At 44.3% G+C, this 23,721-nt stretch overlaps 1 protein-coding gene across 1 annotated transcript in view; it reads right to left on the reverse strand.

The window, feature by feature from the left end:
* Positions 1 to 5,239: 5,239 nt before the first annotated feature.
* LOC142584837 (F-box DNA helicase 1-like) overlaps positions 5,240 to 23,721 on the reverse strand; it is a 166,885-nt gene continuing 148,403 nt past the window's right edge. The window contains exons 17-20 of the mRNA XM_075695132.1: positions 15,000 to 15,116; positions 11,614 to 11,714; positions 9,728 to 9,844; positions 5,240 to 5,522 (exon numbers count right to left, since the gene is read on the reverse strand). Coding sequence (XP_075551247.1) covers positions 5,364 to 5,522; positions 9,728 to 9,844; positions 11,614 to 11,714; positions 15,000 to 15,116 — 494 coding nt within the window. The 3' untranslated portion in view covers positions 5,240 to 5,363. The remainder of the gene's footprint in view (positions 5,523 to 9,727; positions 9,845 to 11,613; positions 11,715 to 14,999; positions 15,117 to 23,721) is intronic.

A 23,721-nucleotide genomic window follows, 5' to 3' on the forward strand; every position in this document is an offset into this window, starting at 1 on the left:
GGTCATGAGGTGAGGAGCATGGTTCCGACAGAGCACGCTGAAGCAATTCCACCATAAAGATTACGTTACAGCTTTTATAACAGGTCTTGCAGGTTAACTTTAAATTCATCTCAGAAAGGCTGCGAGTGGTTATGCAAAAAAAGGTGCCATCAAGTGTGGGCAGTTTGTGTGGCTTTGAGACTTGAGGACTGTGCTGCCCTCAGGCCTGTGTCCAGCGGCAGCAGCACAACGACCACCATCACCATGCTGAGCCATGGTCACCACCAGTGATGAATGAAACTAGGCATAAACCTAGCAGAGCCTGCAGAGTCACGCAGCTACATATATAAATCACTTCTCATACATAGAGGCACTACGACGATAAGGGTCCAGTAGACATGAAGTCAAGACATGGAGTGCTGCAGTGGTAATGTTTCTGGACAACGAAGCAGTGCTGCCTGTTTATGTGATGGCACGATAAGGATAATTTGGGAACATTTTGCGAGAAGTGAGCTAAGTGCTTAGTGTATCTCCCATCTTTGTGCATCAACACTTGCTCAATGCCGAGTTGTATATGGGTGTAAAACTTGTGCAAATAGATGTGGGCAAAAGCAGAGGAACACATACAGTAGACTTTCATTAATTTGACTCTGGATAATTAGATCTTCTGGTTTATTCAATCCCAGCTAGAAATCCTGGCAAGAGCCTATACATTTCTATGGGCCCAAACTTTCGTTATTTAAATTCTAAAATTGGCCTTCCGCCAGATAACTTCAACTTGACTACTCGGCACCCACGTGCCCGAACCCTATGATGACCCTGATAGTGACCCCTTTCATAGCAGCGCCTCACTTGGAGGAACTTGTGAGGGAGTAAATATGTTGGACACATGTAATCTTTTTTTGAACACGCCTATTTTCGGCGCCCCCTAGAAAGATTCTCAAGCGATAACTGAAGCTCACAATGTTTGATTGGATTATTTACCCGATTATTATGTACACCTTCCTTCTTAAAAGAAAATTGGCCTGAAAATTGCCTGCATGGAGCAATTCAATGCAAAACCAAAACCGTTCGTGTGCTTTGCCGCACAAAAAATATGTAATGCGGCAAAGCTAACTTAACAAACCGTGTGGCAAAACGGACTTTAGGAAACTGGCTGTCCATTGTGCAATTTTTCTTGCTAAAAATTGTGTATGCATTTGATTTTTACTTTGTTTAGGAGCTTTAATGTCATTTCTACATTATTTTACTACTTTGGACGCATAGAAAGCAGGCATGCATTTGATTGTGGGTGCCTTAGAATACGCAAATACTGCCAAATGAATCAGTGGTGTGTTATGACGTTTTTCCTGCATCTTGTTTAATCCGACCTGGCAGATAATTCGATCAATTTCGTTGATCCGATCAGGGTCGAACTAACGGAAGTCGACTACACAGGACGAATGTTACTCAGCCCTTGACCACATCTATCTGTCCTACAAGCTAAGTTTTGTACGTGTGAAAAAACTAGTCAATGTGAAAATACGTTTGTGCTTAAGTTCTTATATATCATGCTGAGGCAAATGTGTGGATTTTGCTACATAGTTAAGCCACGTGCAAAGCACACACATCGCTGCCGAAACATTTCTGTATGCAGTCCAATAATACTGACTTTTCCTAAATATTCTGCATAAGCCACATCTAGTACAAAGGTTATCTGTGCACTGGTGCAGCCACCGGCCTCAGTGGCCGTTTTGCCCTTTTCCCTTACAGCACTGTTTAGTGTAGCAAACCAGACACTAATCTGGTTGACCTCTCGCCTTTACTTTCTTTGCTGTCTCTCTTTCTCTCGTAAGGATTTTGTCAGAATATTGCAGCATTTCTATAACCGTAGTAGGAAAGACTAGTTGAATTACCGTATTTACTCGAATCTAAGCTGACCCCAATTCTAAGCCTACCCCCTAAAGTCCGAAGCTCCCCCAAAAAAATATATATATACATATATATATATATTACTTCGAATGTAGGCCGAACAAAAAAAGCGAGGACAGCATTCATAAAATGCAAACAGCATTTGTTGAATCTGAATGTGCAGAGCTCATTCAACATTGTCGTCGCTGCTAGACTCGTTGCTCAGTTAATCACTGTCACCTTCAAGCAGTGCACTATCTTCGGTACTGTCAAGCGCATTACATATGCTGCACTTTTTAAAGGCAGGCACGATCAAAGTACCTGGGATGTCGTCCCACGCTGCAGCTACCCAGCCCGCCAGCTGTGACGGCGATGCACGTTTATTGCGGCCCGTTGCCATTAGCCTGTGGTGTTCATCAGTCAACCAGTCCGTGTAATATTTCCGCAGACGATCCTTGAAAGGTTTGTTGATGCAGACATCAAGTGGCTGCAACTGGCCCGTCATGCCGCCCGGTATGACAGCGAGGTCTGTGTTCGCTTGGCCGAGCGCAGCCTTCACGTTGTCGGTCAAGTGCCCACGGTAAGAGTCGACGACTAGGAGCGAATTCTTTGTCAAAAGGACTCCTGGACGCCGTCGCCACACAATCTTAACCCACTCTTCCACCATCGCACCCATCATCCACCCGTTCTCATTTACCCGCACAATGACATTTCTTGGGAAAGTTTCTCTAGCAGGCAGTGCCTTCCTTTTAAATATTGACACGTGCACTTGTTTGCCTTTATCGAGTGACGCGTTTCACCGCCTAACAAATGTTATCGTGCAGCGCAGGACGCGCCTGCATGTATCAGAAGTGTCCGGAATGTTATCGATGCTTCCATCCGCTGTCTGTGACCGAACCTTGTGTAATCTGATCGCATGTGTGCGTGACGCGAATAATGTAGAACTTTGTGGAAAGCACGCGGGTCCCAGTGATTACTCTGGAACATTCAACGACTGATGTATAATATCCGATGTGCTTGACCCGCTGATCAGATTTTGACGATCGCCGACTATGTTCGCCGTTCTTTAAGTGCAGCCTGTTTTTGTGGGCACAGGTTCACCCAATAAAAGTTAGTTTCGTCTTTCACAGTATTGCTACTATGTTCTTCATACGTCACTCCACGTGACAATATCATATAAGGAGGGAGTTAATGTCCATCAGCTGTGCAGCACAACATCACAGTTGCGCGCTGCTTCTCGTAGCCTGCAGAGTGCACCTTCACCTGCTTGGCACCGTTTTCATTTACAGTGTACGCCACTGGCATATCAAAATACACAGCTGTCTGGTCGGCGTTGCCGATTTGCCCAAGGTTGTAGCCTGCCGCTTCTCTTTTTCGCAACATGTAGCGCTGAAAAGCTATCAACTTTTCTTTGAAATTGCTTGGCAGCTTCTGGGTGATTGAAGTGCGACGTCGGAGGCTGAAGCCGAAGCGCTTCATGAATTTCTGAAGCCAGCCCCGGCTGGCTTTGAAGTCCTTTATCGTTAGGCCTCGCTCCCTCGAAAGTTCCCTAGCTTTGGCTTGGAGCACTTCTGTTGTCACTGGAAGGGCAGCTGCTCTCTGTGTCTGAACAAAGTCGGCCAAAACTGTCTCCACTTCATGGTGACGACCTTTCTTTGGTTCTCTAAATGCCATCCTTGTTGCAGCGCATGCAAAAAGCTGCTGTCGTTGTCCCCTCCAACGACAGACGTTTTTCTTGTCGACGCCGAAGTCCCGCCTAGCTTGAAGGTTCAACGATGCCTCTGTGGCTGTCACAACTTTTCGCTTGAAAGCGGCACTGTAGTGGCATCTCCTGCCTGGTGCCATCGCAATAACACCACGCCGCACACCGATGGTCAAAACGGCGACCTCGCTTGTGTACAGTTAGCTACTGGCACGGCTAGTAGTGGCGGCGATACTGACTTTTCTAGATGGCGCTAGCTATGCACCATATTTAGCAGTTTCAATGAAAAACTGGCGTGGTTTTTAACATCCTCGAATCTAAGCCGACCCTAGAGTTTGGAATATGATTACAGTAGAACCCCGCTGTTACGTTCCTCACTGCTGCGTTTTCCCGGCTGCTACGTCGTTTTCATCCGGTCCCGGCATAGCTTCCATAGGATCCAATGTATAAGGAACCCCGCTGTTACGTCGTAGCTGTGAAAACGTTCCCGCATGATACGTCGCAACTTAGCCCCCCGAACCCGCCTGGGCTAAAGTAGGCAACGCGCTCCATCCGCCATTTTGGCTTTTGACGAGTTTTGGCCGGGCTTGGCTATGGAACTGGCTGCAAGAAGCCGCACGCCAGTTCGAGAGGCCGCCATCGAATTGGCGTGCGGCTTCTTGCAGCCAGCTCCATAGCCAAGCCCGGCCAAAACTCGCCAAAAGCCAAAATGGCGGTCACATACGACGACTACGTCGCCGTGGATGTTGTTGTCGGGACGTCAGAGTGTCAGAGCATCGCCGAGATCGTTGGGATCTCGGTCGCGAGTGAAGTCGCAGACTGCGATGCACGAGCCGCATGATGCCGGGGAGTTGCCAAATCGTAGCTTTCGAAAAGCCGTTGCGGCTCTGGACCTCCTCCGCAGGTACGTCGCACCTCACAGCGACGCTGACAGCAATGCGGCCTTCCAGGCTATTGAGAAACGTGTGGTGATTTCTAGCGAGCGAAAGAAACGGCAAGCCACAATTCTGGACTTTTTTTTAGGTCCTAAGCGCACTCTGTGGAAATAAATTGTCTATAGTTGAAGCTGCACTTTTTTTCATTCATTTTCGGAGCTTTCCTCACTGTTGCGTTTTCCCGGCTGTTACGTTTTTTTCCCCCGGTCCGGTGAAAAACGTATGAACGGGGTTCCACTGTATTTGAAAAAACTATCGGCCTAGATTCGAATAAATACGGTATGTATCTGTATTCAAAAAGAAAATATCAGTAGGGATGACACACCAACATCCTTACTGTTTTTGACATGCAGTTTGTGCAGAAGATGAGCTAAACTGACATGCCTGCCAACCAGCTCAGATCTTCAAGAAGCCTGGTACTACTGTGACTTGCTCCTGTCTGTTCAACTGATCCAACATTGTATATTGGAATACTGATTTTATTCTTGCAAAGCTTTAGCATTGTTATTTTTGGGATCACATCCTGTGTATGGGGCTCACAGCTTCTTCACTTGGTTCTTATTAAAGACAAAAGCAGTCGTCACAGCAGCAAGGCATGCACAAAATACTGAAAGCATCTTGGTACATATATGCACTGCTCCAGTTCGGTGCATACAATACCTGCATGTTGCGAGTAGGGATGATTTCCGACAGAACTAAACCAAAATTGAGGCAACACAGTACACAAACCTGGTGCTGTTTGTAACATTGTAACAACCATTAAACTGGTCAATTTATTTACTGAACTAGAATGTTCCAAGATGCAGGAGTTGACAGTGTTGCACTAGCTGGACCTCGGGAATGATTGAAAGAGCACTCTAGAGAACACATTCAAGGATGGCTGCCATGCTGTGTCGATGAACATTGTGCAGCTCCATGTGCTGCCATCCAAGGAACCGGTGCTCAACTGGTGGTTCCCAAGTTATCTGCAGAGCACAGGTCTTGCAGAGGATGCCACCAGCCACATTTCGGTTGCCCTGGAAACACAGAAATCAAAGGGCATCGCTGAAGCTCGATCATCGTATCTCTGTGTGTGCATTATTTCATATGTGTCTCTTCATGTCAGCACTTACCCATCTCAGAATGCAACGTGGCCTTGTGCATACGCTTTGAACACTTCTATATGCATGTATGTAAGAGCTCAGTGCACTGCAATTTGGCCTTGCCTTTATCTCTATATGTTCGTGTTTGTACACGACTACATGCTCTGCATTTTTCTGTACTATTACATTTATTTCTTATGATCTTACAATACTTTAATTATTATTCCTACTATTACACAAAAATGTACAGCTGTCACCATTACAGGGTGACTACATTTCATTACTTTATTGTGATTTCAATAAAAAGAAACTCTTGAGGCAAGAGCTTTCAAACTTCTTGACCTCATGAAACCCTAGCAGAATTAAAAAAAGTTGCCATGGAAACAATGTTCAAGCCTCTCAGCCTACATCAAATCAGAAAACCTTACTGGTTTTCAAAAATTGCCAAGAAAACCTTCTGTCCTCAATTTTTGGTCTATTAGTTATCGTGTGCTGTGTCAGGTATCAAGATTTACCAAGGAAAGTTGGGTTATAGCTTTGTTGGTATGACATGTGAACTGGTGCTTAGAGGTAAAAAAAAAAAAGCTCAAGACAAGGAAAAAAAGACAGACAATCAAGCGCTACGAGTATGTCTTCTGTTTTGTCCTTGCCATGAGTATTTCTTTATTGTATTATTACTTTCTCTAGCACTAAACATTCGCTGACTTGCCAGGGAAACCCTGTGTCCTTGCTTTCTGAGCCACTGTAGTTTTGATAAACACAGCATGCATTAAAGAACCCACCACTGAATCCCCGGTTCCTCGCTTCAGCCAATTCATGGAATTAGAAAATTCCAATGAAATCCCCATGTCCTTGTCTGCCAAGGTACGCAGTCTAAGGCGACCATAATGGTTTCCATGAAATGCCAAGGACACAAACTTCCATTGCATACCAGGCCAGGCTTGAGCCAAAAACGAAGCAACAAAAGGTAGAAACGCACAAACCCTGACACTTTGTTCACACATATGGTTCATTTGGCCAGTCACTTTTGAGTGCTTGGTCGACTCATCTTACACTTGGCTGTTTGAAATAGAGCACTCGAAACACATTCACCTGGTTTTTTCAGAGCGCTCCGTGGCATTTTCATTTTTGAACTGGGAGAGCGACTGAGGTCTGGAGGTGTGCAGGCTGTACGGCTGCAGCAACTTCCGTTGTTGGCGCAGCTGTAGCTACGGGTGCGGTGCACCCTGTTTATCCACATTTGTTTACACCAGAAGACGTGCTGACATGTTTCTGCTTCTAGCCTCATACAAACTGTAAACCCATGGACAAGAACCAGCTGGTTGTGCAGCCCTATGTGCCGAACGTCTAGCACAGGCTAAAAAGCAGGGTATGTCTACCATGTTGTCATTTTCAAATTCCCTGAGTTTTCCAGGTTTTCCCCGAGTGCCATTGCAAGATTTTCTGGGTGACAAAGAACTTTGTTTTATGTCAAGAGGGGCTGGCACCATGCTGTGACTCTAGTAAGCAAGCTAAAAAATAAAGAACAACTTATTCCAATTTGAATAGCAAGGATTAGTGTTTATTTTATTAAAGATAGAAAACTCAAGGGAGGGGTTAGTAAAAGGCACAGCAAATAAAAGATCTTCGAAAAAAAAATATGGTAAAGCCCACTGCAAATTGAGTTGAACATCTTCAAATACGAATAAAAAGAGATGCATACAAAAAAAATATTTTCGAAAATTGCTATCAATTGATAGCAAGCACGTTGGTATTAGGCCCAAACTTCGTTACAAGTGAGATTCTCTCAACAGCTGGAAAGTCAACCTCAACTGTCCTGATATACTCTCAACCTGTGCACAATGCCACAGAGCTGCATTTCACTGCTTTAAAGAGTTTATTTTGGTTTGGATGAGGGGCACCTGCATCTTGGCGTAAGCCAACACTTTGCTTTTTGAGCTCAAGCTCCTTCAAAGAAGTGTTGGCACAGTTCCTTTCCTGATCATTCCTCGATGCAACAGTCCTTTCTGTTCTCATTCTCGTTCCGCCGCACATTGGCCCCACAGACCATTTGAAGCATCTTTTTGGTCACTTGTACAGTCAACGTCCGATTTTTCAGATTCCCTAGGGGCCGCTAAAGCTTCCGAAAAATCGGGCAGTCCGAAAAAATGAATGCATGTCCTTCATAGCCCTTAAGGGCTCAAATCACCCGAGGCATGTCTGAGAAAGCTCTGAAGGCTGGCCAGTACCCTTATTAGGCATATCGGTGCTCGTACTGAGACAGCAGATGGTGGGTGCGCACGTTTATAATTTGAGAATACGTACTGTGTCCCGTGACAATTGCCCCTTCCCACGCTTGTGAAGCTTCACCAAAATACTTCACGTATGCTTCACCGTGTAACATTGCTGTGCTGAGGCAAAGCTGCCTTTCAGGAACCGGCATTACGCAACGCGCCGTGCTTTCCGAGCTTCGAAGCCAATCGCAAGGACCATAAAGGCGGAGTTGGTTCCATTGCTGACAGCGGCAAATCATTTAAATGAAAAACCCGGTGGTAAGACGCTTAATAGCGAACGTCAAAGCAGCTAGGCCTAGCTCGGCCTAGCTAACCAGCATTTGCTGCGACGGTGGTTATGGCTGCCAGCGGTTCTGCATGCTAGAGCACCGGTTCGAGGCAGCGAGATAATCAAAACGGCGGTGTTGGTTTGATTAGTGCAGTTTCGTAACTGCGATCGCGGCAGAAAAGTCCGGAAAATCGGACGGCGAAGGGTTATTGCGTCCGAAATTTCAGACGCTCTTACACATTTGCTCTATGGGGTATGTGGTGGTGCCATGAAACCGTCCGCATTATCGGGCATGTCCAGAGAATCGGGCGTCCGGAAAATCGGTTGCTGACTGTACACTGGCAACTCCTCCAGCCAACGACATGACGTTAAAGACAATTTGTTATGATTCCTCTCTTTTACTTGAGCCAGCATAAGGGCGACTTTTTTCCCTTTCAATAAAATGGTGACTATTTTTCCCTGATAGAAACACAAATTCCCCGAGTTTTCGCTGAGTATTTCCAGACTACTCAGAATCCCTGTGAATTCCCGGTTGGTAGACACCCTGAAAAAAGGTTCGACGACATGCTGCTGGTTTTTTTTCAGCCCCCAAGAAACTTGTTGAGAAAGTTGTGTTGCTGATGCACTCCATGCACAAACTCCAGCCCATTCAGTGAAGCACAGGTGACGTTTCGTCCCCTGAATAGTGGGTGTAGTATATATTCAATACCATTGACACGTGGAAAAATATATGTTGGATAGACTGGAAGCTGCCTCACTGAGTGTTTACGTGAGCCTCACAACAATGTTCGCAATGCTGTGCTGGGTCATGTGGGCCATTCGCTGCCACGACTGTGGTTGCCCACTTTTCTTTTTTTCAATTAATGAACGCCAAGCACAGGATCCAGATAACTCATGAAATTATAAATTCTGAAATGATAACCTTGGTGATATATCTGCGTACTAGTGCACCTTTCGTTGCAGATTTGAAGCATGAATTTGACTATCTTGTCAAGTCTTGCGGCAATTGTCAGCACGTGCTTGAACCATGATAGTTGACGTATGATATCAGTCACTTTTCCTTGTATTTTTTTGTTAATTTATTAAGTTTTTCATGACAATAAAATTAATATGAAGCTACCACTCTTTCTCTTTGCCTGTCCTTTTTCCTCAGTATGTGTGCACTGTGAACACCGTCACAACTGATTGTTACCAGCTCACGTGAGTGTCAACTCGTGGTCCTACATGATTCTGACATGGACGCCAGTTATGGTACACATCTTTTTTTTTTCTAAATAAAGGTGCGCGTTAGAATCAAGTAAATTAGTAAAATACAGTGTCAGATCTTGGCAAAAGCTTTTTCGTTTATGTGAGCAGGAAATGTTCTTGTTCAGTCTTAATGTCAATGATGAGAAAGTGCGGCTTGGTCCTGCATGGTTCTGGCATGCATGTCAGTTATAGTAAACCACTGTTAAAAAATAAAGACGAACACTAAATAAAGTAAATGCAACAAATAAAGCATTAGTTCCTGCGCTTTAAAAATGTAACTAGCTTTTGAAATATAACTAAACTTAACTAACAGTCTCAAGAGGCAAAAAGTGCATAAGGTGGGCACTTACCACAGTAAGGGCTTTACGACACCAAACGAGCTGCCCTCGAGGTACCCAAGTCTCGTGGCAAATCAAGCAGCTCAGTGTCTCTTCCTGTGGTTTCTGGCAAAGGTGCTCAAAGCATTCCTGCAGTGAAACCAAGATTGTTGCTGCAACATTGTGTAGATGGCACATAAAACAATCAAAAGCTGAGCAAGTTGGCAAGGATTTGCGATTTTGAAAGCAGGTGCATGGACATGAAGGGAGATAAAATGGAGATTGCAAACAAATTTGTATGTGCCTTTTCGTGCACAGTTGCCAATGGGTGGTGAGTAAAACCAGTGATCAAGCATAGAAAACACACCACTTGGCCATCAGTCGCGCCGGCATGAAAACTGTGCTGAGCATGCCCCATTCAAGCTGACGCCTTCATGGATGTGCTCCCAATGTAACAGGACAACACAGAGGCCGTGCCAAAGGCCAGTAAGAAAAGACACCAACCAGAAGTTATTTTATGAGTGCCAACAAAATAAAAGTAGGTTATTTTGGTGTTTCTGCACCATGTCGTAACCGCAAATGAATAACCTAGCCAGTGTAACAGTGATATTGGCCTAGTCAATCACTGCACTGTTGTTAAAAACAGAATGGCTACCATTATGATGATACATGTATATGCACAGCACCATGTGACAATGGCCACCACTATCAGCAAGAACAATCTGTGCATTGCATTTTCAGAGTGTTGCCACATGTTATCACCAATCAATATCATAATCAGGGTAACTGTAATCTTGGCTTCATGAATCATAGCACTATCATAAAGACACGAAACGGCAGCCTAAGGACAATGGGCCATTCTGATAACATGCCTATATGCACAATGCTATGCGGTGGAGGTAGCTACCAGTAGGCACAGTAAACGTTGAAGCTTTTGCTCTTGACAACGTAATCTGTACTACACTTGCTAGTGCCTAGGATGCAGTAATTGTTGGTCTAGTTATTTGCAGGATTCTGTTCCTAAAAGCTTATTAGAGTCCTTGAATACTTTTTACTGGTCATGAAATTTCTCCATTGCACTATGAAGAGCTTTATACGCTGCCAACAGTGACCGCACAACAGCACCACCACCTTAGGGCGCATCAGGAAGTGGCGGCACAGACACTGGCCAGTACATAGGTGTGGTCTGTGGTAGCTTTACGCATCTTTTCTGCCTTTTACCGCATGTAGAGAAGCTCTAATGGTCCTCAGAAGCTTCAAGAATGATGCCGAAGACCTGCTGCGGGCAGCAGTGTCATTCCAGCTGAAGAGGGATGGGCAGAATGGTCTGCCAACCTTCACAACATTGTACCAACAACGTGATTGCCGCAGCACCGGTGGCTCTACATATACCTTTATGTTTAATCCTGATACTACTACTACTACTACTACTACTACTAATACTACTACTACTACTACTACTACTACTACTAATAGTAATAATAATACTGTGAGCACTGTTCACAACTTTCCTAATTTATACACATCCCCATCACTGGTCACATTGTGGTCTTCTCTCTGGAAGGTTTCAGAATGAAAAAGGCGATCTCACAAATGGTGAAGATCCAAAGCCTGTCCCATGACTACAAGTAATGATGGCAGTAATAATTAAAAGTGCTATATGCAATCTGCTACTGCTATGCAGACCAGTGCAGACCCAGGCTTGGGTTGTGCGCTGTCCTGAGTGAAAACCTATCGTTTTAGTGAATCATATGTCGCATATGCTCTAAAATTTCATATATCGCTTGACCAATGTTGCAGGTTCCCCTCAAGTTGCAACCTGCAGCTTTGTTGTCTGGTCATCCTCGTAAGTTCGTTGCAGGATAAACTCAATTCAATTGAATATATAATTGTAATAATATCCTATGATCAGAGCGTACCTGTGCACGAACCAGGAGAAAGTAGAGAGCCCGGGAAAGGCGCAGGCTTCGCCGGGCACGCGTCACTGCCACGTACAGCACGTGGTACTCCTCCAGGCGTTCTGCATACAGGCAAACACATAGTCTAGACACAGGGTGTTCATCACAGGCACCGTTTCTGATGTGCCAGTGGTGACATCTTGTGATGGCATTTTTAACCAAAGTCATCAAAGCCTTCAATGCAATTATCGACAGTAGTCCACTTATTTACTGGTGTAAGTGTGAAGACAGCAACGGAATCATCATGAGGCCATTTTGAACCTCCCTTTCCTTTTTTTGAGATAAAAGTTCTGCAAAAAAGAAGAAAAAGATGTTTCAAGTGTGTTGTGGTCAATCACAACAATGCAAGATGTTGCAACTAATGCCGTTGCTTTTGGCTATATTTCAGTGTTCCTGTATACAACAACACTTCTACGCAGTGCAAAAATGTGTAGGAGAACAGAGAATTTCCAGTGAACTATTTCGTTACTGCGTCTATAGAAATAGATCAATTTGATCGACAGCTTTTTGACTCATTCTTAAACATTTCTGTAGGGAATTCTTTTACTGGCAACATCATGCCCTGTCTGACACGATGGCAGAACTTTAACAATTTGTCAGATTTGACAATTTTTGGCAGACTGGAGAGTCTAGGAAAACAAAACTTCAACTAGAAGTATTGTCGAAGCTAGCCTCTAGTGCTCCTAGCACTTAAATAAAATGAAGTAAAATTTGTGCTTTGGTCAACTCGGCAACATAATTTTTAAATGACAGCAGCAGTGAAGAAATAGAAGCTTCTCTTGGACTGTCAGTTTTCTGATTCGATGTATATAATGTTTCGGACAATGGTAGATGCTCACAAGTGGGTGTTATTTAGATAATTGTGTTCAACTAATATCAAGTACAACTTTATTTTCCCCACTATGGGTTGCTTTTATCCATCAGCGCTTTTACAGTGCATGTACAGATTATTACGAGCAACGCTTCCCGTCGTTCGAATTTTCACCTACACAACATGCAATCAATTTCAGACAGACCTTCAGTCAAAGCTTGACTAGCTGTCTACTCTTTAATATTATGAACAGCACCTATGCAACTGCCCTTATTCCTTACTGTACATTATTGTGCAACACTCCACATTACTGTACAGCAGTGTACAGGAACTGAACAAAGCACGTGGAGGTTCCAGCACCAGCTGGTGCTGGAGACGCTAGACCACCTTGCTTGCACAGAAAAGCTGACTGAACGAAATAATCAAGCGTGAGGAGGCTTCTGCATGCTCCCTGATCTGGCAACATTGCTTCGCAAGCCTAAAGAATGCAGTAAACAACAAACCACACAACAAACCTGAGTGCTCATTGTTTCCTATCTCGATTTTCTATTCATGGTGCCAATTAACATACAGCAGAAGGGATAGCAAAACACATCTCAAATCTCAACGTATCATCTTCCACAGGCATAGAGAACATAAATTACACTATATTAAAATATACCTTGTTCATCTCTAGCCAAATTTTATGCATCATTTTCACGCAGTCATTATCATTAGGACAGCTCCTGAATGACTGGAAGGTTGGCAAAATAGCTCCCACGTTCAAAAGTGGTAACAAGAATTCCTACTTAACTAACTTGCATCTGTTGCAAATCACTCGAACATTAATAGTATCCAATATTTTTAACCCCCTCGATTCTAACAACTTCTTTAGTAATCAGCATAAACTCATTTTCGTGCAACACACAGCTATTTGCATTCACATCCGACCTGCACTTTAACATGGATAATAACCTTCAAACTGATTGTATCTCCCTTGACTACTCAAAAGCATTTGATCTTGTTGCTCACTCTCAGCTTTTTTCAAAATTACCTGCTCTTGGACTTGACTCACAAATGCCACCTTGGCTTCAAAATTTTTTGAGATATTGTAGGCAGTTAACAGCAGTAAATTCTTGTTCTCTTTCTGATGAGACTTCTGGCATGCCACAACGTAGCATTTTGGGTCCCCTGCTTTTTCTAATTTACGTTAATGACTTACTCTTTAACATTTCATCCTGCATGTGACTATTTGCTGATGATCACACTATATATGGAGCTATTAAGTCATGATGACTACATCTGCCTTCAAAACAATCTTAACCTAATCTATTCCTGGTGTTGTAATTGGCTAATAATCCTCAACTCATCGAAGTGCAAAGAAGTCTCATTTTCTCGTAAACAGCCAAATTCTCACTCTTCCTATTCAATAAACAACTCTCCAGTGGCTTGGACACAGTCATAATAAGTACTTGGGCTTAAATCTCACGTCTAATCTTTCATGAAAAACCCATATCATGAGCATAGGCGCAAAGGCATCCCTAAAACTAGGTTATTTACGTCAAAACCCAAGCCACTCACCCGATAGTGCACACAAATTAGCTTATGTAACCTTCATTTGTCCACAGCTTGAATTCACCGCGTCTATCTCGTCCCCCACCTCATCAAGATTACCTAATTTCAAACAGATCCGCCAGGTTCATTCTACCCGACTACGAACAGCTTTTCCAGTGTCACTCGAATTAAAGTAGACTTATCCCTTCAAGCATTATGTACCGACAGAATAATCGCTCTGTTATGTCTGATACACAAATACATCCACGACACAACACAAACTGCCCCTTGCAACCCAACTGCGTACTTCTAAGGTGTCTTTATAGTCATCTCAGCTTCATGCGAATATTGGGTGGAATCAAAGCTTTTAATTCCTCCCCACTGCCACAAGCCATAGCAGTCTGGAATGATCTTCCTGACAACCATGTTTCCATCACTAAACATGAAACATTCTGCAAGAATTTGTACTCTTACTTGCAAAGTTGTGTGTTCAGTATTATACAGAATTTTTATAGTCGCTAATAATGTTCCTTTGTTCCTGTTTATGTGTTACATAATTTTCTTGTACTTTCTCCTCCATCACCTAATGTTCCACTAGGAACCTGTAGTACATACATAAATAAATAAATGAGATCCTGACACAGCACGACAATGAAGGTTGATTTGATCATGATGACAGTGGCATAAGGACAGCACAACTGTTCCAAAGTTGCAGACCCATGTGTGAGGACAAAAAACTTCTTCTTTATATTGCTTCTGCTTCTGTGAGGGAAACACAATGAGGGTAAATACTACAAAGATGGTGTGCTTCACAGAGGCCACAATACTTGGATCCCTTAACATCTACTGCTGCAACAGTATTGCAAGCTCACTTTATTAAGCAGAACCAAAAGTGGCACACTGCGCCAGCTCAGTCTCCTTTGTGCAGCCTCCCCACTGCCGATAAAGGCTACTGCACATATTACACGGGTAGCCAGAGATGAGCATGCAAATGCAGACTTGCCTCGAGTCCGTGCTACATGCTCTGGCTGGCCGATGTCTCCCGTGTAGAAGTCATCGGCCATGAATACCGTGTCGAACTCGAGCCCCTTGGCCTTATGCGCCGTCGAGAAGACCACATCTGCAATTGCAGTACAGCTCAGACCACTTACAATGTGACCACTCTAGTGCAGGACCGGATATAATGGGGTATTTTCTGACTCCCATTTATCCTGCCATAGAACACAAAGCATGTGCATACCACTTACAGTGCAGCCGCGCACGACGAAATACCAGTTTTAATGCGGTTATTGGAAAACCCTGCAGACAAGCAAGGTAGTGAGCGCGTTTCTCAACGAGGTGCGCCTGCCGAAGGGAGAGCGACAAGGGCGATGTGGAGCACGGAGCAAGCGAATGAACAAGAAACGGAAAAAAAAAACGAGGAACATGTGGTGGCAGCGTGCTGAGTTAGTAGACATGCAGGGGTTGCCCGACTTATAGGAGTCTTTTGCTCCGGCCACTTATGGCATGCAATCCAATCGTGTGCGCATTGTCACTCTTTGGCTCTGGGTGTGGAAAGTAAATGCAGCCACCGACCGATTCTTTCGGACACGGATGGCGTCACAAAAATGTCGGAATTATTGGACAGGCTGGAAAAATGAGTTTCAATGGTAAAACCAATTTGTTGTTTTTCACCACTACAGCACCACGGAAAGATCGGTAGAGGCTGCTAGTGTCTTTCACATTCATTCGCCACTAAGTGCAGATACCGGGAGTGCGACCTCGACTCTGGGATGCTGTCAATTTAAACTTTGTCCGCCGAATTGATCAGTTTGGAATGTTGTCCATAAGAGAGCTTTCACCATTCCCATTGGTACGCACACATACAAACTGATAGCCTGTGAACCCTGCTTCCCGCAAGCTGCCGTCAGTTGAGCCTGTCCGCGTTGTCCCAAGGCAGATTTCCATGTATTCGTCTATGGGTACGAACATACATCAAGGGCGAGCTTCCCACGACGGCGTGGTGCCATCAACCCCACCAGTTAGGCCTAACCAGCACCGTCTCATTGGAAGTTGGCAGCAAAAGTAGCAGTGTTGTTAGCGTGTACAAGAAGTACCGATTGGTGAAACTGCCCCTTAATGTTTGACGCACTTCGTGGCGACCGCAGTTGCGGTGCTGGAGTCGCTCAGTATTGATGGCGCACTGCACCACACGTGGGAACCGTTATGTGCTTTGCTGGCATCTGCCGCTCTTTCTGATGCACCTTTTTTTATGACGGCCTGTCATTCATCTCTAGTGTGTGCTTTCATAAGCTATGTTGAGGGAAATGTCAAAGCACTTAATGCCTATAATACAAATGCCGGGGATAGAGATACGAAATCCTATTTTTCACTCGAAGTTAGGGCAATTTGTGGAAGTTATGAAAAATATAGGAAAAATACCATGTGCTCAGTACAATGGACAATCATATCCTTGTAATAATTATCCATCCCATCTGAAGTTAGCAATACCTCAAATAGCTGCTGTGCTGACGATCTTGTCAAAAGAATGCCAAAGGCACCATCTATGAAGGGTGTGGTATTTATACATACAAGGCGTTGTTTAAATATGACTTGTTTTCGGAATTATGTGGTTAAAATATCTTAGAAGGCAGATAAATTAGAGCAGCTCTGCGTAAAAGGTCAACCCTGTTTACGCATAACAATATTTCATACAAGAAAATGCCGTATCATTAGCAGGCACCTGCTTGTTTCCTATGAAATTGTACTGAAAACAATTGCAAATACAGAAAATTAAAATTGACTTAAATTCTGGAGGAACATGGCAGAACCACAATATGATTATGAGGCATGCCGAAGTAGGGGAGGCTTCGGATTATACCTGAACACCTGGAGTTCTTCAACGTGAACCCAACACAGGGTACACAGGCATTCTTGCATTTCAAGCCAACCCAAACGCAGCATCCTGCGTCCTTGGGCTTAGCAGCGCAATAACAAAGCCACTACGCCACCATGGCAGGTAATACTGGAAAGACAGCACCAGTTGTCAGAATAACAAAACAAAAAGAAAGAAGACGGTTTCAATGTATTAATTAGTTTTAAAGATGTGTTACAGTCATTCATTCTCCAGTCTAGTTGAGTGATATTCATGCCTCAAAGGCCTCCAGTGCTCGACTCTTGGGCAGAATATGAACCTTGGCTCTGAGGAGGCCACATAAGTTAAGCGCCCTGTAGCTGAATGAACAGACCACGTGGGTACACGTGTAGCCTTTTGGCGGCACACAGGTGGCACAACACAGGCATAGCGAATGTTGTTGTCACAAATCTAACTTTTCACATTTAGTGGCCATGCTTAACTACTGACAACACACGTGTCAGGCAGTTAAGCTGCAACTAGTGTAGCCAGGCCCCGCACACGCTCAAGTTCCGGCGATCGCCACAGAGGGCGAAAAATCAACCGTGACGCATTCCAGCATGAAGCACGCATGTGGAGCTGCTGTAATTTGGTGGCATACCTTAATTTGTGTTTTTTCTGCTAGGGGCACTCAATCCAGCTAAATATTCGATGTATAAATGTACGTATAGTAACCGTCAACCATTGCAAAATAAGCAGACAATTCTTTTTATTAGACTTGCGTTATTAAAGCCTGTGCTTTATTACTTGAATAAAGGTTTTGAGACCTCATTGACATGTGATAAGCAGCAGCCCACTGGTGTCGATTGCAATCCGTGCCGTTTATCAATTCAAATTGTCATCATCATCATCAGCCTGGTTGCGCCCACTGCAGGGCAAAGGCCTCTCCCATACTTCTCCAACTACCCCGGTCATGTACTAATTGTGGCCATGTTGTCCCTGCAAACTTCTTAATCTCATCCGCCCACCTAACTATCTGCCGCCCTCTGCTATGCTTCCCTTCCCTTGGAATCCATTCAGTAACTCTTAATGACCATCGGTTATCTTCCCTCCTCATTAAGTGTCCTGCCCATACCCATTTCTTTATTTCAACTAAGATATCATTAACTGGCCTTTGTTCCCTCACCCAATCTGCTCTTTTCTTATCCCTTTATGTTACACCTATCATTCTTCTTTCCATAGCTCGTTGCGTCTTCCTCAATTCAAGTAGAACCCTTTTCGTAAGCCTCCAGGTGTCTGCCCCGTACGTGAGTACTGGTAAGGCACAGCAGTTATAAACTTTTCTCTTGAGGGATAATGGCAACCTGCTGCTCATGATCTGAGAATGCCTGCCAAACGCACCCCAGCCCATTCTTATTCTTCTGATTATTTCAGTCTCATGATCCGGATCCGCAGTCGCTACCTGTCCTAAGTAGATGTATTCCCTTACCACTTCCAATGCCTCACTACCTATCGTAAACCGCTGTTCTCTTCCGAGACTGTTAAACATTACTTTAGTTTTCTGTAGATTATTTTTAGAGCCACCCTTCGGCTTTGCCTCTGCAGGTCAGTGAGCATGCATTGCCGTTGGTCCCCCGATTAACTAAGCAAGGCAATATCATCAGCGAATCGCAAGTTACTAAGGTATTCTCCATTAACTCTTATCCCCAATTCTCCCCATTCCAGGTCTGTGAATACCTCCTGTAAACACGTGGTGAATAGCATTGGAGAGATCATATCTCCCTGCCTGACACCTTTCTTTATTGAGATTTTGTTGCTTTCTTTATGGAGGACTACGGTGGCTGTGGAGTCGCTATAGATATCTTTCAGTATTTTTATATACGGCTCGTCTACACCCTGATTCCGCAATGCCTCCATGACTGCTGAGGTTTCGACTGAATCAAACACTTTCTCGTAATCAAAGAAAGCTATATATAAGGGCTGGTTACATTCCGCACATTTTTCTATCACCTGATTGATAGTGTGAATATGGTCTATTGTTGAGCAGCCTTTACGGAATCCTGGCTGGTCCTTTGGTTGACAGAGGTTTAAGGTGTTCCTGATTCTATTTGCAATTACCTTAGTAAATACTTTGTAGGCAACGGACACTAAGCTGATCGGTCTATAATTTTTCAAGTCTTTGGCGCCCCCTTTCTTATGGATTAGGATTATGTTAGCGTTTTTCCAAGATTGCGGTACGCTCGAAGACATGAGGCATTGCGTATACAAGGTGGCCAGTTTCTCTAAAACAATCTGCCCACCATCCTTCAACAAATCTGCTGTTACCTGATCCTCCCCAGCTGCCTTCTTCCTTTGCATAGCTCCCAAGGCTTTCTTTACTTCTTCTGGCGTTACCTGTGGGATTTCGAATTCCTCTAGACTATTCTCTCTTCCATTATCGTCGTGGGTGCCACTGGTACTGTATAAATCTCTACAGAACTCCTCAGCCACTTGAACTATCTCATCCATATTAGTAATGATATTGCCGGCTTACTCTTAACGCATACATCTGATTCTTGCCAATTCCTAGTTTCTTTTTCGCTGCTTTTAGGCTTTCTCCGTTCCTGAGAGCATGTTCAATTCTATCCATATTATACTTCCTTATGTCAGCTGTCTTACGCTTGTTGATTAACTTCGAAAGTTCTGCCAGTTCTATTCTAGCTGTAGGGTTAGAGGCTTTCATACATTGGCGTTTCTTGATCAGATCGTTCGTCTCATGCGATAGCTTACTAGTATCCTGTCTAACGGAGTTACCATCGACTTCTATTGCACACTCCTTAATGATGCCCACAAGATTGTCGTTCATTGCCTCAACACTTAGGTCCTCTTCCTGAGTTAAAGCCGAATACCTGTTCTGTAGCTTGATCTGGAATTCCTCTATTTTCCCTCTTACCGCTAACTCATTGATCGGCTTCTTATGTACCAGTTTCTTCCTTTCCCTCCTCAGGTCTAGGCTAATTCGAGTTCTTACCATCCTATGGTCACTGCAGCGCATCTTGCTGAGCACATCCACATCTTGTATGATGCCAGGGTTAGCGCAGAGTATGAAGTTTATTTCATTTCTAGTCTCGCCGTTCGGGCTCCTCTACGTCCACTTTCGGCTATCCCGCTTGCGGAAGAAGGTATTCATTATCTGCATATTATTCTGTTGCGCAAACTCTACTAATAACTCTCCCCTGCTATTCCTAGTGCCTATGCCATATTCCCCCACTGCTTTGTCTCCAGCTTGCTTCTTGCCTACCTTGGGATTGAAGTTGCCCATCAGTATAGTGTATTTTGTTTTGACTTTACCCATCGCTGATTCTACGTCTTCATAGAAGCTTTCGACTTCCTGGTCATCATGACTGGATGTAGGGGTGTAGACCTGTACAACCTTCATTTTGTACCTCTTATTAAGTTTCACAACAAGACCTGCCACCCTTTCGTTAATGCTATAGAATTCCTGTATGTTACCAGCTATATTCTTAGTAATCAGGAATCTGACTCCTAGTTCTCGTCTCTCCGCTAAGCCCCAGTAGCACAGGACGTGCCCGCTTTTTAGCACTGTGTATGCTTCTTTTGGCCTCCTAACTTCACTGAGCCCCATTATATCCCATTTACTGCCCTCTAATTCCTCCAATAACACTGCTAGACTCGCCTCACTAGATAACATTCTAGTGTTAAATGCTGCCAGGTTCATATTCCAATGGCGGCCTGTCCAGAGCCAGGGATTCTTAGCCCTTTCGCTGTCACGGACGTACCGGCACGTCTTCGCACTTCCCCCCCACAGTGTTATTGACGTACCGGTACGTTCTCTATCGTGCGTTCAAAATTTCGCGCCTGAGCGCAAAGCTGGCGCTCCTAGACTGGCCACGCCATCTGTTGACTCTTTCTACAAGTTTGTATTTTTGCCTCGACCTGTGTGAGTCCATGTATTGAAGAGTACGGTGCGACTACCACTCGCCCCTCTCTCTTTGCTGAGTGGAGCAGTGGCTCCGCGTCGCGCGCGTGCGGTTATGGGTTCAACGATTGTTCTGCAATCTCCGCTGGTTTGGAGGTTTTTATTTTTCGTCCGTTGGTGTGTCTGCTAGGGAGCGTCAAGTAGAGGCAGGCGCCGTTGCCTCTCCGAAAAGAGTGACTCGATTGCTGCTTTCGCTCTCTCACCGCACCCTCGCTTCCGACTTGCAGCATTAAACGTAAAGCCCTTCGAACTTTGTTTTAGCTTTTTTCCATCTCCCTCTGTCTTCTTGATCACGCAACATCCCATTTCTCTCCGTTATGCGGGCGACTGAAAGCGCGTCCTCCCTGCGCGTGGTTACTTTCGGATGGCTGAGCGCGCGGACCTTTGTCTGCTCATTGGAGCGGTGGCTCAATTCCGATTCAGAATACGAGCCGAGCTCGAATTCGGACTCGGACAGTCTCATTCGAGGAAGAGGTGAGTTCCGCATCATCAGATTTGGATGTTGAACGGATGTTATAGTCAGGCTGATGATGATGATGTTTACTAACAACAGCTACAGAACACCGAAATGTGCATATTGCATTGACTATGTTGTTTGTATACCAATCATAATCAAAAATAAATTGCTATGTTCATTCCCTGAAACCAAGCCGACACTGGGGGGCGTCACGGCCAGAAATGTCCGACAGCGAAAGGGTTAGCACCCTCTGCTGCGTCGCAGGTCTGATCGCTGCCGTGGTCAGTTGCTTCGCAGCTGCTGGGGACTGAGGGCCGGGGTTTGATTGTTGTGTTCATATAGGAGGTTGTGGCCAAGTACTGCACCAGGGTGGCCAATCCTGCTCTGGTGAGGGAGTGTGTTACCGGTTCTGGTCACCGGGATCAGGCCCCACTCCAGGCCTGTTTATGCAATTTTATCAACATGCGGATTTTCTTTTTAGTCTGGTGGAAAATTGCGCGGCACCGGGATTCAAATCACAGACTTCTTGCACGCGAGGCGAGTGTTCTACCTCTACGCCATCGCTGCAGTATTCAATTCAAATTGTGTGGCGGTTATATTTCAGAATGGAATGGTTGTTTCCTTTGTACAGCATCACGCAGGTTCGTTTTAATTAGACAACAATAATATTTCAGCCAGTTTATGCGTCCAACAGTCGATGACCACTACCAGGCAAATGTGTTTAAAGACGGTTAATTTTATCATCTGCAGCTTTTCACTGGCATAATGGCTACATATATGGCTTCCATAGTCAGTGATCTGCTGCGTCCGGCCGCGTAATGACGGGTTGCTTGAAAAAAATTTACTAGCTACCGTGAAAACTCGTCGCTGGAACCAAGCAGTCTGTCTGGAAACTACCCAGAAAGCGGATTAACCTTGCAGCCTCTGGGTGTGTGCACCGGTGAGTAAAAAAAAAGACTGCTTCGAATTTTCAACTGTGAATTTCTTCAGTTGCGAGCCGGATAAAACAGATTCCTGTAGTAATTCTTTGTTCAAAGTGGAAAACTATAATAAAATTATTGCTCTTCAAAGGCAATTCAAACAAGGATCTTGTTATTTTGTCACGTTGCTAAAATTCCTAACATGGAGTACAGTATAAGAAAGAAATAGTTTTGGCTGTGTCTGCATGAATGATACACTGCAATAAATTCCCTGCACATTTATGCAAATGTACTTCTGATGATACAGTTGGATTAATAGCATTTGATACATAATAAAATTACCGTGTTTGTTACCTAGTACCTGGCAAAAAATTTCATCGAGGCTTCACTAAGCACAGCCCACACAAGGACACCACTGAAAAAAATGCACACTCGAAACAGTGTTGCGCGCGCACGTGCGTGCGTGCATGGATTTGTGTGTGTGTGTGTGTGTGTGTGTGTGTGTGTGTGTGTGTGTGTGTGTGTGTGTGTGTGTGTGTGTGTGTGTGTGTGTGTGTGTGTGTGTGTGTGTGTGTGTGTGCGCACTTTCCTGTCATGGAGCATTTTGTGCACTGTTCTTAGTCATACATGAATCACCTACTCACCTATACTTCCACGATAGTAATTGAGCCTCTTTCTTCTTTTGCCTCCAGCCTCTAAGACACTGCTCATATTTGATCACTCCTTTGGATTCTATTGTCTTTGGACGTACAAGTCAACAGTGAATGTGTCACCACAGAGCCAGAATCCTCGCAAGGCATGTTTCTGAACACTTCAACTAGAACCGTGATTTGTTCATTTATTTGACAAACTTTTGTTTCACCATTCTTTGCTTGCATGTTTGTCATGGTTCCATCATTTCTCTTTTCAGGAAGACGGACGAAAGAGAGATTATAGGTCTGCAGGCTACCCACGCTAAGCCACGAGAAGCTCAACGGTCACCATAATGACAACAGGTCCTCTTGAACTACATGGCTCACCATGAAATGTTTGCAAGTTTAGCAGATAGCAGTCTGTGAGGCCTATTATGAAATCAGCAGTCTACAGTTTTGTATCGTACCCAGCAGGAATGCTAAAATTTGACATACAAGCTTACTTGCTTTTAAGGGCATTTTAGGACAATCGGAGAAGTAACATGTTGAGTCCCAACTTGTTTCTTTTCTCGTCATTATAGCCATGACGACTAGAACAGAAACAATGTAGCAAGCTCCTACTTGCTAATGCACAGACTCTGTCATCTGCTATTTGCAAATCAGATTGACGGGCAGCATTACCACCAAGTAGTATCACATGCTCCCTCATAGCGTTAATTTGTTACATGAAACTGCAAAGAATTTTAAAACCTTCAAAACCGTTCAGTGCAACTTTGTGGAAATGATGCTTTATGTTGACTGAAACTGTGGCAGTCACTCATCACTTTATTATTCTATTTTTTATTTAAAGTATGCTCAGCGCCATATGCCATTAAAGAGGGGAGTGGTTACAAAGCAGTAGAGT

The sequence above is a fragment of the Dermacentor variabilis genome, chromosome 6 (assembly GCF_050947875.1).
Source record: "Dermacentor variabilis isolate Ectoservices chromosome 6, ASM5094787v1, whole genome shotgun sequence".
NCBI classification, from domain to species: Eukaryota; Metazoa; Arthropoda; class Arachnida; order Ixodida; family Ixodidae; genus Dermacentor; species Dermacentor variabilis.